A 13,357-nucleotide genomic window follows, 5' to 3' on the forward strand; every position below is an offset into this window, starting at 1 on the left:
TGTGTAAAGTGTGTGCAAAACAGAGCCCTCCTGCGCGGTGCGTGTGTGTCGCTGCCGCCGCCGCTGCTGCCGCCGCCGCGGTCGGTGCCTCTCGCAGGCGGCGCTGCCGGTGCCGGGGAGACGCATCATTTGGCGGAGCGAAGCGGCTAATTGCGGAGCCCCGTCCTTCATTTACATATGCAGCCTGAGTCCGCTGGAGCCGCGCCAATCCGCGCTCGCCCCCAGCACCATTAATCGCCATGCATTATTCACAATCATAATTACAGAGCCCCATGCGCGCTCCGCGCAGCCGCCCCAGCCCGCCGCGCACTCCCCGCCGCACCGCGCACACCCCGCCCGGCTAATCCCCCACTCGCTCACCCACTCACCCGCTCACCCACTCACTCCCAGTTTGGTTGGCTGGTTAGCCTTGCCTTTTTTTTTTTCCTTTTCTTTCTCTCTCTCTCTTTTTTTTTTGTTGGTTGTTGTTGTTTGCTTGGTTGGTTGCCTTTTCTGTTGTTGTTTGGTTTGTTTTGCAACTCGACTTTTATTTGCGAACAGTTATTTCCAGCCCCATTCCCTCGTTCCCAATTCCTCCCCCCTTCCCACCTCCGCGTCGCTGATGCCACTGCAAAAAGCAGAGTCAAGACGGCTCAGTTAGCAGCATGTCTCGTCGAAAGCAAGCGAAACCCCAGCATCTCAAGTCGGACGAAGAGCTGCAAGCGGAGGTAGTTTCTGAGCACGGTAAGGGCTCCCGCGCCGCGTTCTCCTTCTCTCTTCTTTTGTGAGCGCGTTTCGGCCGAGCTAGGTGGGTTTACGGTGATGGTGAGCAGGGGAGCGCGATCGCTCTGCAGCGGGAGAATGGGAATTAGAGCAGCTGGGGGAGAGGCAGCGGAACTGAGAAGTTCGCAGTTTAGCCAAGTTTCTGCCGCCCACCCCCCGGCTCCGCGGCCCTCCCCGTACCCCCGCCTGGCCTCACCAGCGCGGTGCCGCGGCGGGGCTCGGCGGCCCGGCCCTCCCGCGCTGGGCTCGGGCGGCTGCGGGAGCGGGAGCGGGCACCGGGCGCAGCGCCTGCCGCCGCCTCCCGCCGCTGCGCTCCCCCCCGGCTTTCCGGGTACCTCTTTTTTCCTGCACACGCAAACACACACACACACCGGTGCGGACAGGAGCCATGTTCCCCTCGCCCCGCTGGCAGCGAAGTTGGGGCGGCCGGGATGCCCTTGCCCGGGACTGCGGGCTCCGGGGCCGGGGGGGGTCCCCAGCTCCGGGGGGGATCCCGGGGCAGCCCCGCCGCGGCCGATGCCAGAGGCCGCCCCCGCGGGCAGCCCGGCCCAGGCTGGGGGGGCTTTGCCCCGGCCGCTGCCCCCGCTTGCCCCGGCGGCGCGGGGGGGCCGTTGCTCGGCAGCGGGGAGGGAACCCCGAAGGCCGCAGGCAGAGGACCCGGGGGCCGCGGGCAGGGCGCCCCGGGGGCTGCGGAGCTCATTGCATTATCTGCGAGGAGGTTGAGCTCTTCGGCCGCACCACCCCCACCCACCCCCGCCTTTCCCCCCCGGCCTCCTGGCTGTGCTGCGGGGTGGCCGGTCCCGGGGGGCTCGGGGCGCCCCCGGCGGGCGCTGCCGGCGCTGGGGGGGGCTCGCCCATCCGCCATTCCCCGCGCCCTCCCCGCACGCAGGCACGCGCACGCTTCGCTTTTATGCATCTGGGTGCCCAGGCTGCTGGTGAACAAGTGTCCAGAGCGGCGAGGCTGCGGGCTGCGGTCACTCCTGTCTCCACTGTGCTGTATTTTTTTCGAGAGGAGGGCTGCAGGGGTTTTTTTCCTTCCTTTTTTTTTTTTTTAATTTTTTAAAAATTATTTTAGTTTCCTTAGTAGCCCTTGGCATTGCAGCCTGCAAAAGCACGCCACACCCCACGCGCACTTTCCTGGGCTAAGTTGAGAGCTTCCACTTGAAAGTTTTTCTTTTCCTCGGTGCACAGAGCCCACTGCTCGCCCAGCTGCTCGCCTGGCCGAGTGGGAGCCCCAGGTTCTCTGCTTGCGGTGTAGGCCCTGGCTCTGCTGTTCTCTGCCCCCTCTCCCTCCCTTCGGAAAGAAAGAAAAACCCCATTTCTGCTTCAAACCCAGAATGACTTCCAGGGTGCATCCGTGGGGAGAGCCAGGCAGCGAAGTTGCAGCCCGAGGAGGATTTTGACTATTGTATCTGAACTTTACAGCCCTGAAGCTTAAGGCAGCGTGAATCCACTTCATCAGGTTAAAACATCTGTCAGACTGGCAAATCGTTCGGCCTCCTGCTCCTTCCCAGGGCGTTTGGGGAGCCAGGGAGGGAGTCCCACCCTGGCCAGGGCTGCTAAGGGGGCTACTGCCACCGCTCCGGGAAAAGCCACTGGGGTGCTCACAACAGCAGGCACAGGGAAACGCTCCCGTGTGTCACAGCCGAGGAGCAGAGCGGGGCATCTGCAAAAAAAAATAATTTTTTTTCTTAGGAAATGGTGGTCGCATAAAATAATTGAATATAGGCAAACAGATGAGAATTAGAATTTTATTATGTCAACAACATTTGTTGAGCCCAGCCTGTGTTGGGGTGGGTGCTAGGACTAAGAATTGATCACTGGCATTATAAACTTTTACATGCTCTGAATCCATTTCAGCTCAGAAAAATAAAACGCTGCTACTTCATTATGACACTCCTGGCAAGTCAATAAATTTAAAAAAATTGTTAAACTAGGTTTTTGTTTTGTTTTGTGAATCTTATCTATGTAGCCATGTCACCCGAGATTAGAACAAGAGATATGCTAAAAAGAAACGCTTGCATATGGTGGGTAGATTAAGGACAAAGAATCTTTTTGTCATGGAAATGTTTTTTTTTTTTCCCTTTTTTGGGGGGGTTTTGTTTTGTTTACTTCATCACATAGAATTTCTCACACTTGGTTTGTTTTGTATTGCCCTCAATGACTACATGATCAAATGAATGGATTTATTTCTGCCGAATGAGAAAGACAGTCTTTCCATCAAAAGGACTACATTGCATCCCAGTGAGGAATTTTAAAGCGTTATTATTGTGGTCCCTGAATAGCACAAAATCGGCTTTCACAGCAGCCCTAAAATGCAACAATGTAAATACTTTTCAGCCTTAGAAGGCCGTTATCAAAATGTGCTATGTTTCCTTTTATTAAAACATATTTTAATTAATAGAGTGAAACCCTGCATAGTTAACAATTAACAAGCCAAAGTAGTGCTGTTGGTTTTGCACTTTCATTTGGGAAATGTGAGTAAGGTGGAGGCAGGACACACGAGCAGAGGAGCTATCTGGTGCACTGTGGTGTGGTGTAAATCATTTACACATTATATTAGGAAGCCTAACGATTGCTATACTGAAAGCAGTTTTATAGGCCAGATATAATGACCGCTCCAGATCTCGTGAATTAAAGCACTTCTTGTCAAGTCAGTGCTCTTCGTTTCTGTTCAGGGCTGGAATCAAGATATTGCTACAGTTCCTGAGCGCATTTTGCAACAGGCCAAAAATAGTTTGCAGGGTGCCAGGGTATTTGTCGTTTCCAGAAGGCGAGCTGTTCCAGCAGCGGTGCCTGCTGCTCAGAGCCTTTTCAGTGATGTGGCTGTTTTATCTTCAGAGGTGGAACTTGTTGTTAACGTGAGATTAAGCAGGCGAAGCTGATTATTTATTTAATGAAATCGCATTTAATATCGCCTCAAAATAGATTGTATTAAGCGAAGCTTTTAAAAATGAGCGTCCCATGAAGGTGGCCCTTGGAGCCCAGAGGCGGCCGGCACAGCGGGGAGCAGGGGCACGGCCAGTGTTAGGCCGCATTTTAAGTCGCCTGGTCTCGCCATAACTTTGGTGCTAACGTGGGCCCAGAAGTTTTAGAATCAGAGCAAATGATTTTATAGCCAGCATGGGCTACAGCATCACACAACTGCCTTCAAACAGGGCAGTGTCATGGGGGTGAGAAACGGTGGGAAATCTGATGATAATTAGCAATGTCATCAGCTACAGATTTACATTCAGAATCGTTTGAAATTATTTGTCAGAAGGATAATGCTAAAAATGTATTTTGTAATAATTTCAAAAGGAAGTGTTAACAAACAGCTGGCCATGATATATTGCTTGAATAATTGCACTGTTGAAGAGTGAACAAAAGATACCTATTTAAAAAAAACCCCACACTTTGAGGTTACTAAATTAGAAGATATGATGGAAATCATTTAAAACCAGCAGCAGCAGGACTCAGATGACTGCCTGTAGAACACAATAATCTCGTTTTCCCAGTAAATGTAAAGCATTGTAATAGCTGGAATTACATTTCTAATACACTTGCCTAATTCAACAGATTACAAACGAATCAGAATTATAGATATAATGCACATACTTGAACTCCAATTAATATTTATGTTAAACCACAGATACAGGGTTTGTGTTTTTAAAGTAGGGATAATAAAAGGGTTTTTTTGTAGTGCTGAGAAGTGATTCTTAAGAGTGTGCAAGTGAGGTTCTGGTAAGGGTGGTGACAGATGATGCTTTGGACTTTTTCATGCGAAGTTTCTGGCAAAGATGCATTGTTGTTTAGTCGGAGGTGGAAGGGATATCTTGTAGTGAACTGTGTAATGACAGTTTTCTAATGTGCCTTTTACAATCATTTCTTTAAGCATTGGACCTGCTCCCCACCCCCACTCTTAAGTGCATGCAGCATAGTTTAAACTAATGGATCTTTTTCATCCTGATGGAGTGGGATTGGGCTGTGCAGTTTTGAGCAGCTCGTGACTGCACTCGGTTATTCTCCTGGAGCATGTACACAGCACACATGCTCGCTCCAGCAGCAGCGCGGCTCTTGTGGAGCAGCCAGCTTCGTCTGAGCGTAAAAACACATTTTGGAAGGACATTCCTACGTGCAAAACAGAGGTTATTGCATATCGGTTAGACGCTATTGCTTTTAAAACTTGAGAAGTCACAAGCAGCTGTCAGTAAACATAAAACTTGGGTGATTTTTGCAAATGTTTGTTCTGAGGCCATTGCAAGAGAAGGCTTTTTGTTTTGAAAAATAAAGGCCAAATTAAGTATTGCTATAAATTGCCCCTTTGATAAGAAATGACAATTGAAACTTTATATCAATAGTTCTGCTCTTATGGTAGAGGCTTAACATTCAAACTATGTAACATCTGTATTTGTATAATTTTTAAAATATTACATTTTGAACTGTGTTAGCAGTAGGAAAAATTTGGAATAATAAGGAAAGTACAACAATCAGCTGATGTGCTGGTGTCTGTGTAACAGTGAAAGCAGCCAAAACTGGGTCAGATTTTACCTGGTGGTGCTGATCCCGAGGAAGCCTCACCACCTCCGAGGTGGGCACGAGGGCTCCTCATCTGGGGTGGCAGGGAGGAAATTTTGAAGGTGGTGGTTTAAATTCTTTGTAATTAAGCTATTAATATGCATACACTTAGCTGCTGAAAATGACTTTTCCATCCCTAAGAAAGAGGAAAAGCTACAATTCAAAAAATGGGTGGCATTTAAAAAGAAAAGAGTAAAAATAAACAAATTAGTAATGAGTATTAGTGCCATTTCTGAAAAATAGTTTGATCTTGGGAAGATTTTGTGCATATCTTTCCTTTATTTGATTTGTTGACTGCCAAGCCAGGACAAGCATATCTGTTGACTATCCATCAGTCAGGATATGAGTCAATCACTTTTGCTGATAATAAACCAGGTCTGGCATGACATTAAAATAGTTGAGGACTGACATGTTTCCCCAAATAGAGCATGTAAAACTAATTTCTTTAATAATACTGCATTTGTAAGACGAGTAATTTGAAATACTTATTTTTCAGAGAAAGCATGAGTAAATGTAGTTCCAGCAGTGTGTTTTTATTGAGTTGTACATTTAAATGTAAAGGGCCAGAATGCTGTTTTCTTCACCCTCTTAAAATTTCCCACTAAATGTAGTGAAGGTTTTCCATTAACAAAAAAATAGAGAATTTAGCTCAAAATAGATTTTTAGGAGCTGGTTCAGTTACAGTGCTGTTGGACATGGAGTACATTTCTTCTTACCAAGGAAAACCCCTTCAGAATTGGGAAAGCCAGAAAAATAATTGTTGAAAAAGGTGATAGAAAACTATCATGAAACACAGTTAAAAATTGTGTTGCTTTTAAGCTGAAAAGTGGTGGGCTGAAGAGCGGGGTCTTTAGTATTTCCTTGCTGTAGTTAGGGTACACTAAGTGAGCACACATGAACAACAGTTATTATGGGGTAGGCAAGAGATTTAAGCGAAATCTCTAAAAAGAGCCCTTCTGAAGTGGTGATTGCCTGTCTGTCTGCAATACTGATGTCTTCCCCCCCTCCCCCCAAAAAATAAAAGTGGACCCTATCACTAGTTGAAAAGGAAACACCAAAAACATTCCAAACTTTTGACACAGAGAGCGAGGCACCCCAAAATATTTGGGAAGGCTGTTGACCTCCTCCAGGAGCTGCTGGCCAGGGTGGGTGCTGCAGGGATGGATGCTGCGGGGATGGGTGCTGCGGGGATGGGTGCTGCGCGGTGGGTGCTGCGCGGGTGGGCGCTGCCCTGCGCGGCCGCGCAGCGGGCTGCTGCAGGAGCTCAGCCTGCAGCCGGGAGAAGGTGGGGGCGCAGAGTGCCAGCAAGCTTCCTCTGGATCTCCCCGAGGGTGGGTAGTTAGGAGTGCTCTGACAAGGCTTGCTGATTTAACCTTTGCCTGCTTTGCCCTGCCAGGGGTGGCCACTAGATGTCAAGCTCATAATACAATTAGTACATCTGTGCAGTTGACCTTGGCAGCACGGCTTACCACTGTTCTGTTAAGTGTTAACACTGAATTTGAGTGTTAACTAGAGATCCCTCGGAGTTTGCTACATGCTGTACAGCTTATCAAATGCCCATCTAGTTCAGCACAAGTGTTTACAGTTCTTCAAGAAGGAAAAAGGTTTCCTTTTGTGAAGCCCAGCATCTTGAGCTGCTTAATTAACCCTGCAGGTGCCAGGTTTTTTTCCCAGTTATTCAAAACTGACTTGCTGTTCAGTGTTTCAGGAGATACCTTCTGCTTGTGCCATTTGATAATTTTATTTTATGATTTTGTTGATGCAGTAAAGTCACCAAAGCTGCAGATGGTGAAAGCTAACGAATTTGTTTAGATCTTTACGTGCTTTGCTATCCTGTGCAATGCAGCAGTAGACAAGAACGGTAAATGAGCAAAACGACTGAGCTGCCCAGCTGGTGTTGAACCACGCTGGGTTTGCTCTTCCAAGCGCTCCTTGCATGTGAGTAATTTTACTCAAAGTAGTGGTGCCATTGAGGCCAGTATTTGTAAGTTGAGTTTTGAGATGCTGAGGAGATGCAGGACTGGTCCTCACCTTGGCTTCGCTTGCTGTGAGCCCCCAAGCACAGAGCTGTTAGCGTCTCTGTGGTGGTTCAGAGAGTGGCTGGCTTCATTCTGCAGGGTGTTACAGTTGCGTAGTTTAAGTTGTAGTTAATTATATACTTTTCCAAATAGGAAAGGTATGCAGAATCTAGTGTTCTGCTGCTTTCAACCAGTCTATTTGTTTTGGTTTGGTTTTTTTGAGTGTCTTTTTCATACCAGCTATGTTAAAAGCATTGAACTAGTTTGGGTTTTTTTTAGGATTCCAAATAAAACTTGTTGCATTCCAAATAAACTTGGTTCTTGCAGACATCAGCATATTGGTACACAAATTCTATGCAAGCCGAAATTAATGTATACATGCTGTAACAGCCAACCGAGTAGCAGTTTATATGGTTGTGAAAAACATAACGCAGGTCTTATTTAATATGATACCTTGTGCAGATATTCCAAACAATTTGTGAGGCTTGCATCTGTTCCACATCTGCGTACACGTAGAAAGGTGCCAGTGTTTGAGATAACGAAGTGCTTCACTGCACAGATTAGAAACTGCAAATGTTTTCAGCAGAATACAGTTCGTGCCTGTGCCACAGGTGGCTGTTACTTAACAAATTCTGAGATTTAGGCTACTGAACAGCTCAGACCCAGCATGCCAGGTCAGTCCTAGGTTTTGCATAGCAAGAGTGCCCTCCACTGTTCACATCCACACTAACAGCTTCTGTGGTCTGAGAAAAAGGACAGAAAATTTTTCTTTTGAGTCTGGAATTTCTTCTACATTGTTAAACACAGTAGGGGTCTCTATTTGTCTCCTCCTGTTTCACAGCTTGGGCTCAGTATGTGATAATTCATCTTTTTTTTATGGGATTCAAAGCTATCATAAAGAGTTAAAAAGAATTAATTTGCAAGAAAATAAACGTGTTCTAACAATTTAAGAAAACTTTCTTTAAAAGCTCCGCCAATTGTAAGAGATGATAAAGCTAAGGAAAAAGTAATACTGTTCTCAAGGATCAATACGTTGCTACAAGGCTACTGTTTCCAAATGAGTATAATTTTGAAAACAAATTTATGAGTGTTTTAAAATATGTTTTCTTATTTTATTTCAATTGAGCTCAGGCAAAAATAAGTTTGTGTATTCTGATGATAGTAGTAAATAATTGTCCTGTATCGGTGCACCATGCTCAGAGTTTTATTTATAACATTGGTTGTTTAAATAGATAAAAATGCTGTGAGTTGCACTTTGAAATTATTATTGGATTTGCATGTGAGAGCATTTTGTACATCTGTCTTCATAGTTAGCAGACATTTTATCTTTAGCATCAGCTAATGTTAGCAAACACAGTTTTTTCTGAAACTTCTTCCCAGTTTGTACACTGCTGCTCAGTGAAAGATCAGTGGGGTGGGTTTTTATTCCTGAGATTCCCACATGTAGAAAATATTGTCTCAATTATGCAGCTCTGAACATAGGAGTAATAGTAATTCATACAACACTTTTCTATGCTTTCCTTATTATTACTGCATAGAGCCCAAAAAGAAGCTTCAGAAAATATTCTGCTCACGCATTTGTTGGATTCCTTTACATTGCTTGAATGCTTCAGGAAGGAATCAGCAACATGAAATAGATGAAAGCCTAGAAAATGTTGGTTTTCTTACCTGGTTTTACTCAAGTGTCTTATGAATCATACGTAATTTGGGGGCTCTGTGACACAGAGTAACAAAATACAACAAAATACCCAATTGTCAGGGAACATTTGATTGCAGTAGTCCTCATTTAATATAATTGAAAAGGTGCTTTTCAGGCCATTCACGTGTACAGAACTACAAGTGATTTAAGTTGAGACAAAATCAAAAGATTCTGGAGCAAAGATGAAACCCGGTGTTTGATTGGGGCTTTTGCGGGGCTGGAAGCAACTAGCCCTAGTGAAGGGGGCCTTTCACAGACAGCATGCGTTTTCAGAATTAAGCTGACTAGAATGCGATGTTTAATTTCAGTCTGTGTCGCAGAAGTAGATGGCAGCGTTTTGGAAGCATACATTCACTGTATTTTCCCTTGCACATCATGCAAGAGGCTTTCTTCTCACACAGGGCAGACAGACATATGCCTGCGATAAAAATTCAGAATTAGTAAAGCTGGGTTGAAAAATCCTGCATGCATGAGGTCAGAAGCTGTGGCAATTTTTTTCTCAGCTCTACACGTTGACCGGGGGACCTGCGGCACCCTTTGAGCCCTCTCCCTTCCTCAGGTATGCGAGGAAGCAGGCCATCCCCATCCTCCCTGCAGCCATGCACTGCTCCAGCTGGGGATGCCTTGGGGCCGGTGAGCTTGGTAAAGGGGGCAGAGCAAAGCCTCGGGGTGCCAGGCCCCGTACCCCCCTCACCTCGGGGTGCCAGGCCCCGACACCCCCCTTGCCTCAGGGTGCCAGCCCCCTGTACACCCCTTGCGTCGGGGTGCCAGCCCCCGTACCCCCCTCGCCAAGCCAGCAGAGCACCTGAGCAGCCTCGGGCAGCTCCAGCCCAAAGTGACTTTCTCAAAATCGCTGCGTTTGTGTTTCTGTGGGCTGATCGTAGGGCCAGAGCCCAGCGATGCCCAGCGCCAGAGCGCTGCTGGGGCCCCTGCAGCTCCACCGGTTGGTACCCGCTGAGCCCCCTGCCCTGGGTACCACCTGAGAGATGCTGCTGCCGTTTTTCACCTGTTTTCATAGGGTAAGCTTTACGTGCTGTAATTCATCTTGTATCCCGTAGCAGCCTCAGATTAGTCTGTTAGCTGTTAGACTACTAATGAGAAAAAGAAAATAACTGAGAGGTTATTAGTGGCTGAGATCCTGACTGCTTGACAAAACTCCTATTCAACACCTTTTGTGTAACTAAGAACTGCAAAATTCAGCCCATGTCTATAAGATTAAGCAAGTGCTCGATTAATTCCGGAAAAGTCCCTGCAAATTTTTACTGCACCACATCCTCACTCTAAGAATAAAAATTACTATTTCTCTTCAGGAAAATGAAAAGATTAAATTCTTCAGTACGTGGTGGATTTAAGCACGTCATAGTTTATCAGAAAACGAAGCAAACTGTAAATCATAAGGAAGTATGCAAAAGGCTGTGTTTTCCTGTAATTGGTATATGCTGTAACTAGACCCAAAAAATAATTTTTAGGTTAATATTTTAACCTTTAATGTTTTTAATAATCTGGAGTAACTACAAAATTTTGGTATTTCTTTCTGTCACTCATAAAGTGATCGACTTTTCCCAAACAACAAAAATACCCTTTTGTGGGGAGGCGTATGCTTTCAGGCTTTACTCCCTGTTGAAGCCGGTGAAGACTTACACTTCAAAAGCAACAGCAGATACAGTACCCTGGTGCTTCCGTATTAATAAGTTCTACTGACAGGGATGTTAAAAACCTTATTTGTGAAATACTAGGGCAATGTCCATTTCTCCAACGCACATTTATAGACATTAAAAAATATTCAGCAGTTTTTATTCTCAGTCTTGCTTTTTCCCCCGTGGAGTGCTTCTCTGGGGCAGGACCTCAGGGGTGCTGTTTGTGTGACTGGTTCCTACTTTCTCGCTCCCATTTATTTCGGTGGTGGTTCCCAGTGCGAGTAAAGGCTGCTTCTCTGGGTAGGAGTCGTTGGACTGAGCCCCTGGTCTGTCACTCTGCGAAGCATCTTAGTGGCCCCAGCGTGCTGTGCAGGGAGTGTACTGTCACCGTCACCGATGGCAAAACAGCGCTTCCCTCAGTGCCGCCTGTGTCACCTGCTTGCTTACCAGGGCAGGGAGGTGCAGCTTTCAGAGAGATTGAACTTGTTTGTTTTCTTAAGAAATGCCAAAATCGTTTATCCTACATGGAAAATACTATGGTGAGGTTCTTTTTGTGCCTGCTTTGAAGTTGATGTGGGGGAACAAAAAAGCCCTAATGGCTCTAAAATATTTTTCAGCAGCAGTCCTTGACTATTTCAAGACAGATGCAGAGCTGAATGAACTTAGATTGGTCATTTGAAAAGTATGCTCCCTGGGTTTGGGGCTTGGGAGCGGAGGGCAGGAGGGATACAGACCCAAGTGGCAGGTGACCCTCAGCTGGGCGCAGGCTGGTGCCCCTGCAGTAGCACGAACGGGCACGTGTTCCCGTGAGAGCAGAGCCAGCACCGATCGTCTGAGAGGTACCCGCGCTGCTGCGTTCCACTGGTGCTTTCTCACAAGTTACATGTCGGATGCAAACTGCTGCTCCTTCGAGTGTGTGAATTGGTACCCCAGGCTGGTTGTCGTCCTGGGGTGCTGAACAGGTCCCTATCGGTGCCTCCTGCCAGCGGACATCAGTAGTTTGAGGTTCTCTTGGAAGCTTACACACTATATATATTTGTTTTGACATATATAGATCAAGAGCCTGTCTTCTAGTGTAGAAAATAATACCTGTTTTGATTGTAAATGGGCTTGGTGATTACTGTACAATGTCTGAAATAATTAGCTTGCTGGTGTTTGATCAGCTCGTTCTAGATCAGAGGACAGCCATATTTGAATGGCTACATTGCCTGAATCCATCACTAATTACTTAAAGCTTTTGTGCAAGGTTTGTTTAGAGAAAGCTCTCCTTAAACAAAAGCATAGTGATATATAGATAAAAAGCTGGAAAAGGAGCTGCACAGTTTGCATCTTCTTTTAGAATCAGTCCTTTTTTGCAGCCGTGCCTTAATAGTAGCAGTAGTAGTTGTAGTGGCAGCAATAATAATAATAATAATAATAATAATAATAATAATAATAATAATAATAATGATAATAATAATAATGGGCAACTCTCTTGCCCAGCTTGCCAAGGTTTTGAAATAAGCACTGGAAAATCCCAGTGAAAGCCTTAGGAGAGACGTCGTCCCTTCAGGCGTGATCGGTACTACCAGCCAGGGAACTCACTCGATCCTGAATAAGGACCAGAGGATCAGACCCCCCGACTGTGAAAATGTAAATCTGTAATGTAAATAAGGATTTGTTTGAGTTGTCTTAGTTTGGAAAGACTCTTGAGAGAGGTGAGCACGTTGGGTGCCTGGCTGCTCTGTGCCCTGCATGCTGCTGCTCTGCAGGGGGATGCTGGGGACCCTGCTCGCCCACCTCGCAGGGGGCTTCACATGCTCAGCACTGGCTTTAGGATACCTGCGGCCAGCACACTCTTCTTCTCGTGGTGAATCACGCTATCTTCTGTGATATTTTTGTAACACAACGTGATACTTAAGTTTCTAGGGCAGCATTTGCCATAAGGATTAGTCTGGTATTGTCTAGCAACAGCTATATATTATCGATCTGAACCCCAGCAGTGGAACAGCTTCAGCACCTTGTGCAGAAGTCTTAAATAATATTTGACTGTTTTCAATTGCATCTCATTTCCCCCTCCCGAAAGGAGAAGGAAGGGAAAAAATCCAGTAGTACTCAAACAAGAGTTTACCTTTTAGCTGGCAAATACAGGAGGATTTTCTGTAGATAATATTTAAAATCAGAAAAAAAAATGCAGAGATCATTTCTCAATAGAAAATGCATGTCTTTTATTTAGTGGCAAGCAATGGATATATAAATGTGTAAATACATAGTGCCATCTTAACAGTTTTTTTAAGGTACAGTTTTAGAAGGTGCAGGGAAATAATAAGTTTGAGATGCTCTGGAAGGCTAGGAAATAGTATTCAGGGCATAGATTTATCACCTTTATCAGACAAAACTCCCCGCTGAAATCTGTAGGGAGTTTTAGCTCAGCGAAGACTGAGAGAACTGACATGTAATTTTGTCAAAAGCGATTTTATAGTTAATGTTCTGTAAAAACCTCTTTTTTAAAAGTAACTGGCACATCTCAAGATTACAGTTTCCTTTTGTTTTGCACTCCTACCTCTTTTCCGTAACTGTTTCTGTTTTAATGAGAATTTCTGAATTTGTTGGCAATCTTTTTTTTTTAAGGCATTCTGTAACAGTGCCGGCGACATTCATAGCTGCACGCAGCTTTGTTCGTAGCAAACATGGGATATTGAGGT

The 13,357-nt window shown here is 45.7% G+C and overlaps 1 protein-coding gene across 1 annotated transcript in view; it reads left to right on the forward strand.

The window, feature by feature from the left end:
• Nucleotides 1-507: 507 nt before the first annotated feature.
• Nucleotides 508-13,357, forward strand: part of SALL3 (spalt like transcription factor 3) — a 22,915-nt gene continuing 10,065 nt past the window's right edge. Inside the window, exon 1 of the mRNA XM_056333719.1 lies at nt 508-723. Within this exon, the coding sequence (XP_056189694.1) occupies nt 645-723 (79 nt within the window). The 5' untranslated portion in view covers nt 508-644. The remainder of the gene's footprint in view (nt 724-13,357) is intronic.

The sequence above is a fragment of the Falco biarmicus genome, chromosome 3, assembly GCF_023638135.1.
Source record: "Falco biarmicus isolate bFalBia1 chromosome 3, bFalBia1.pri, whole genome shotgun sequence".
Lineage (NCBI taxonomy): Eukaryota > Metazoa > Chordata > Aves > Falconiformes > Falconidae > Falco > Falco biarmicus.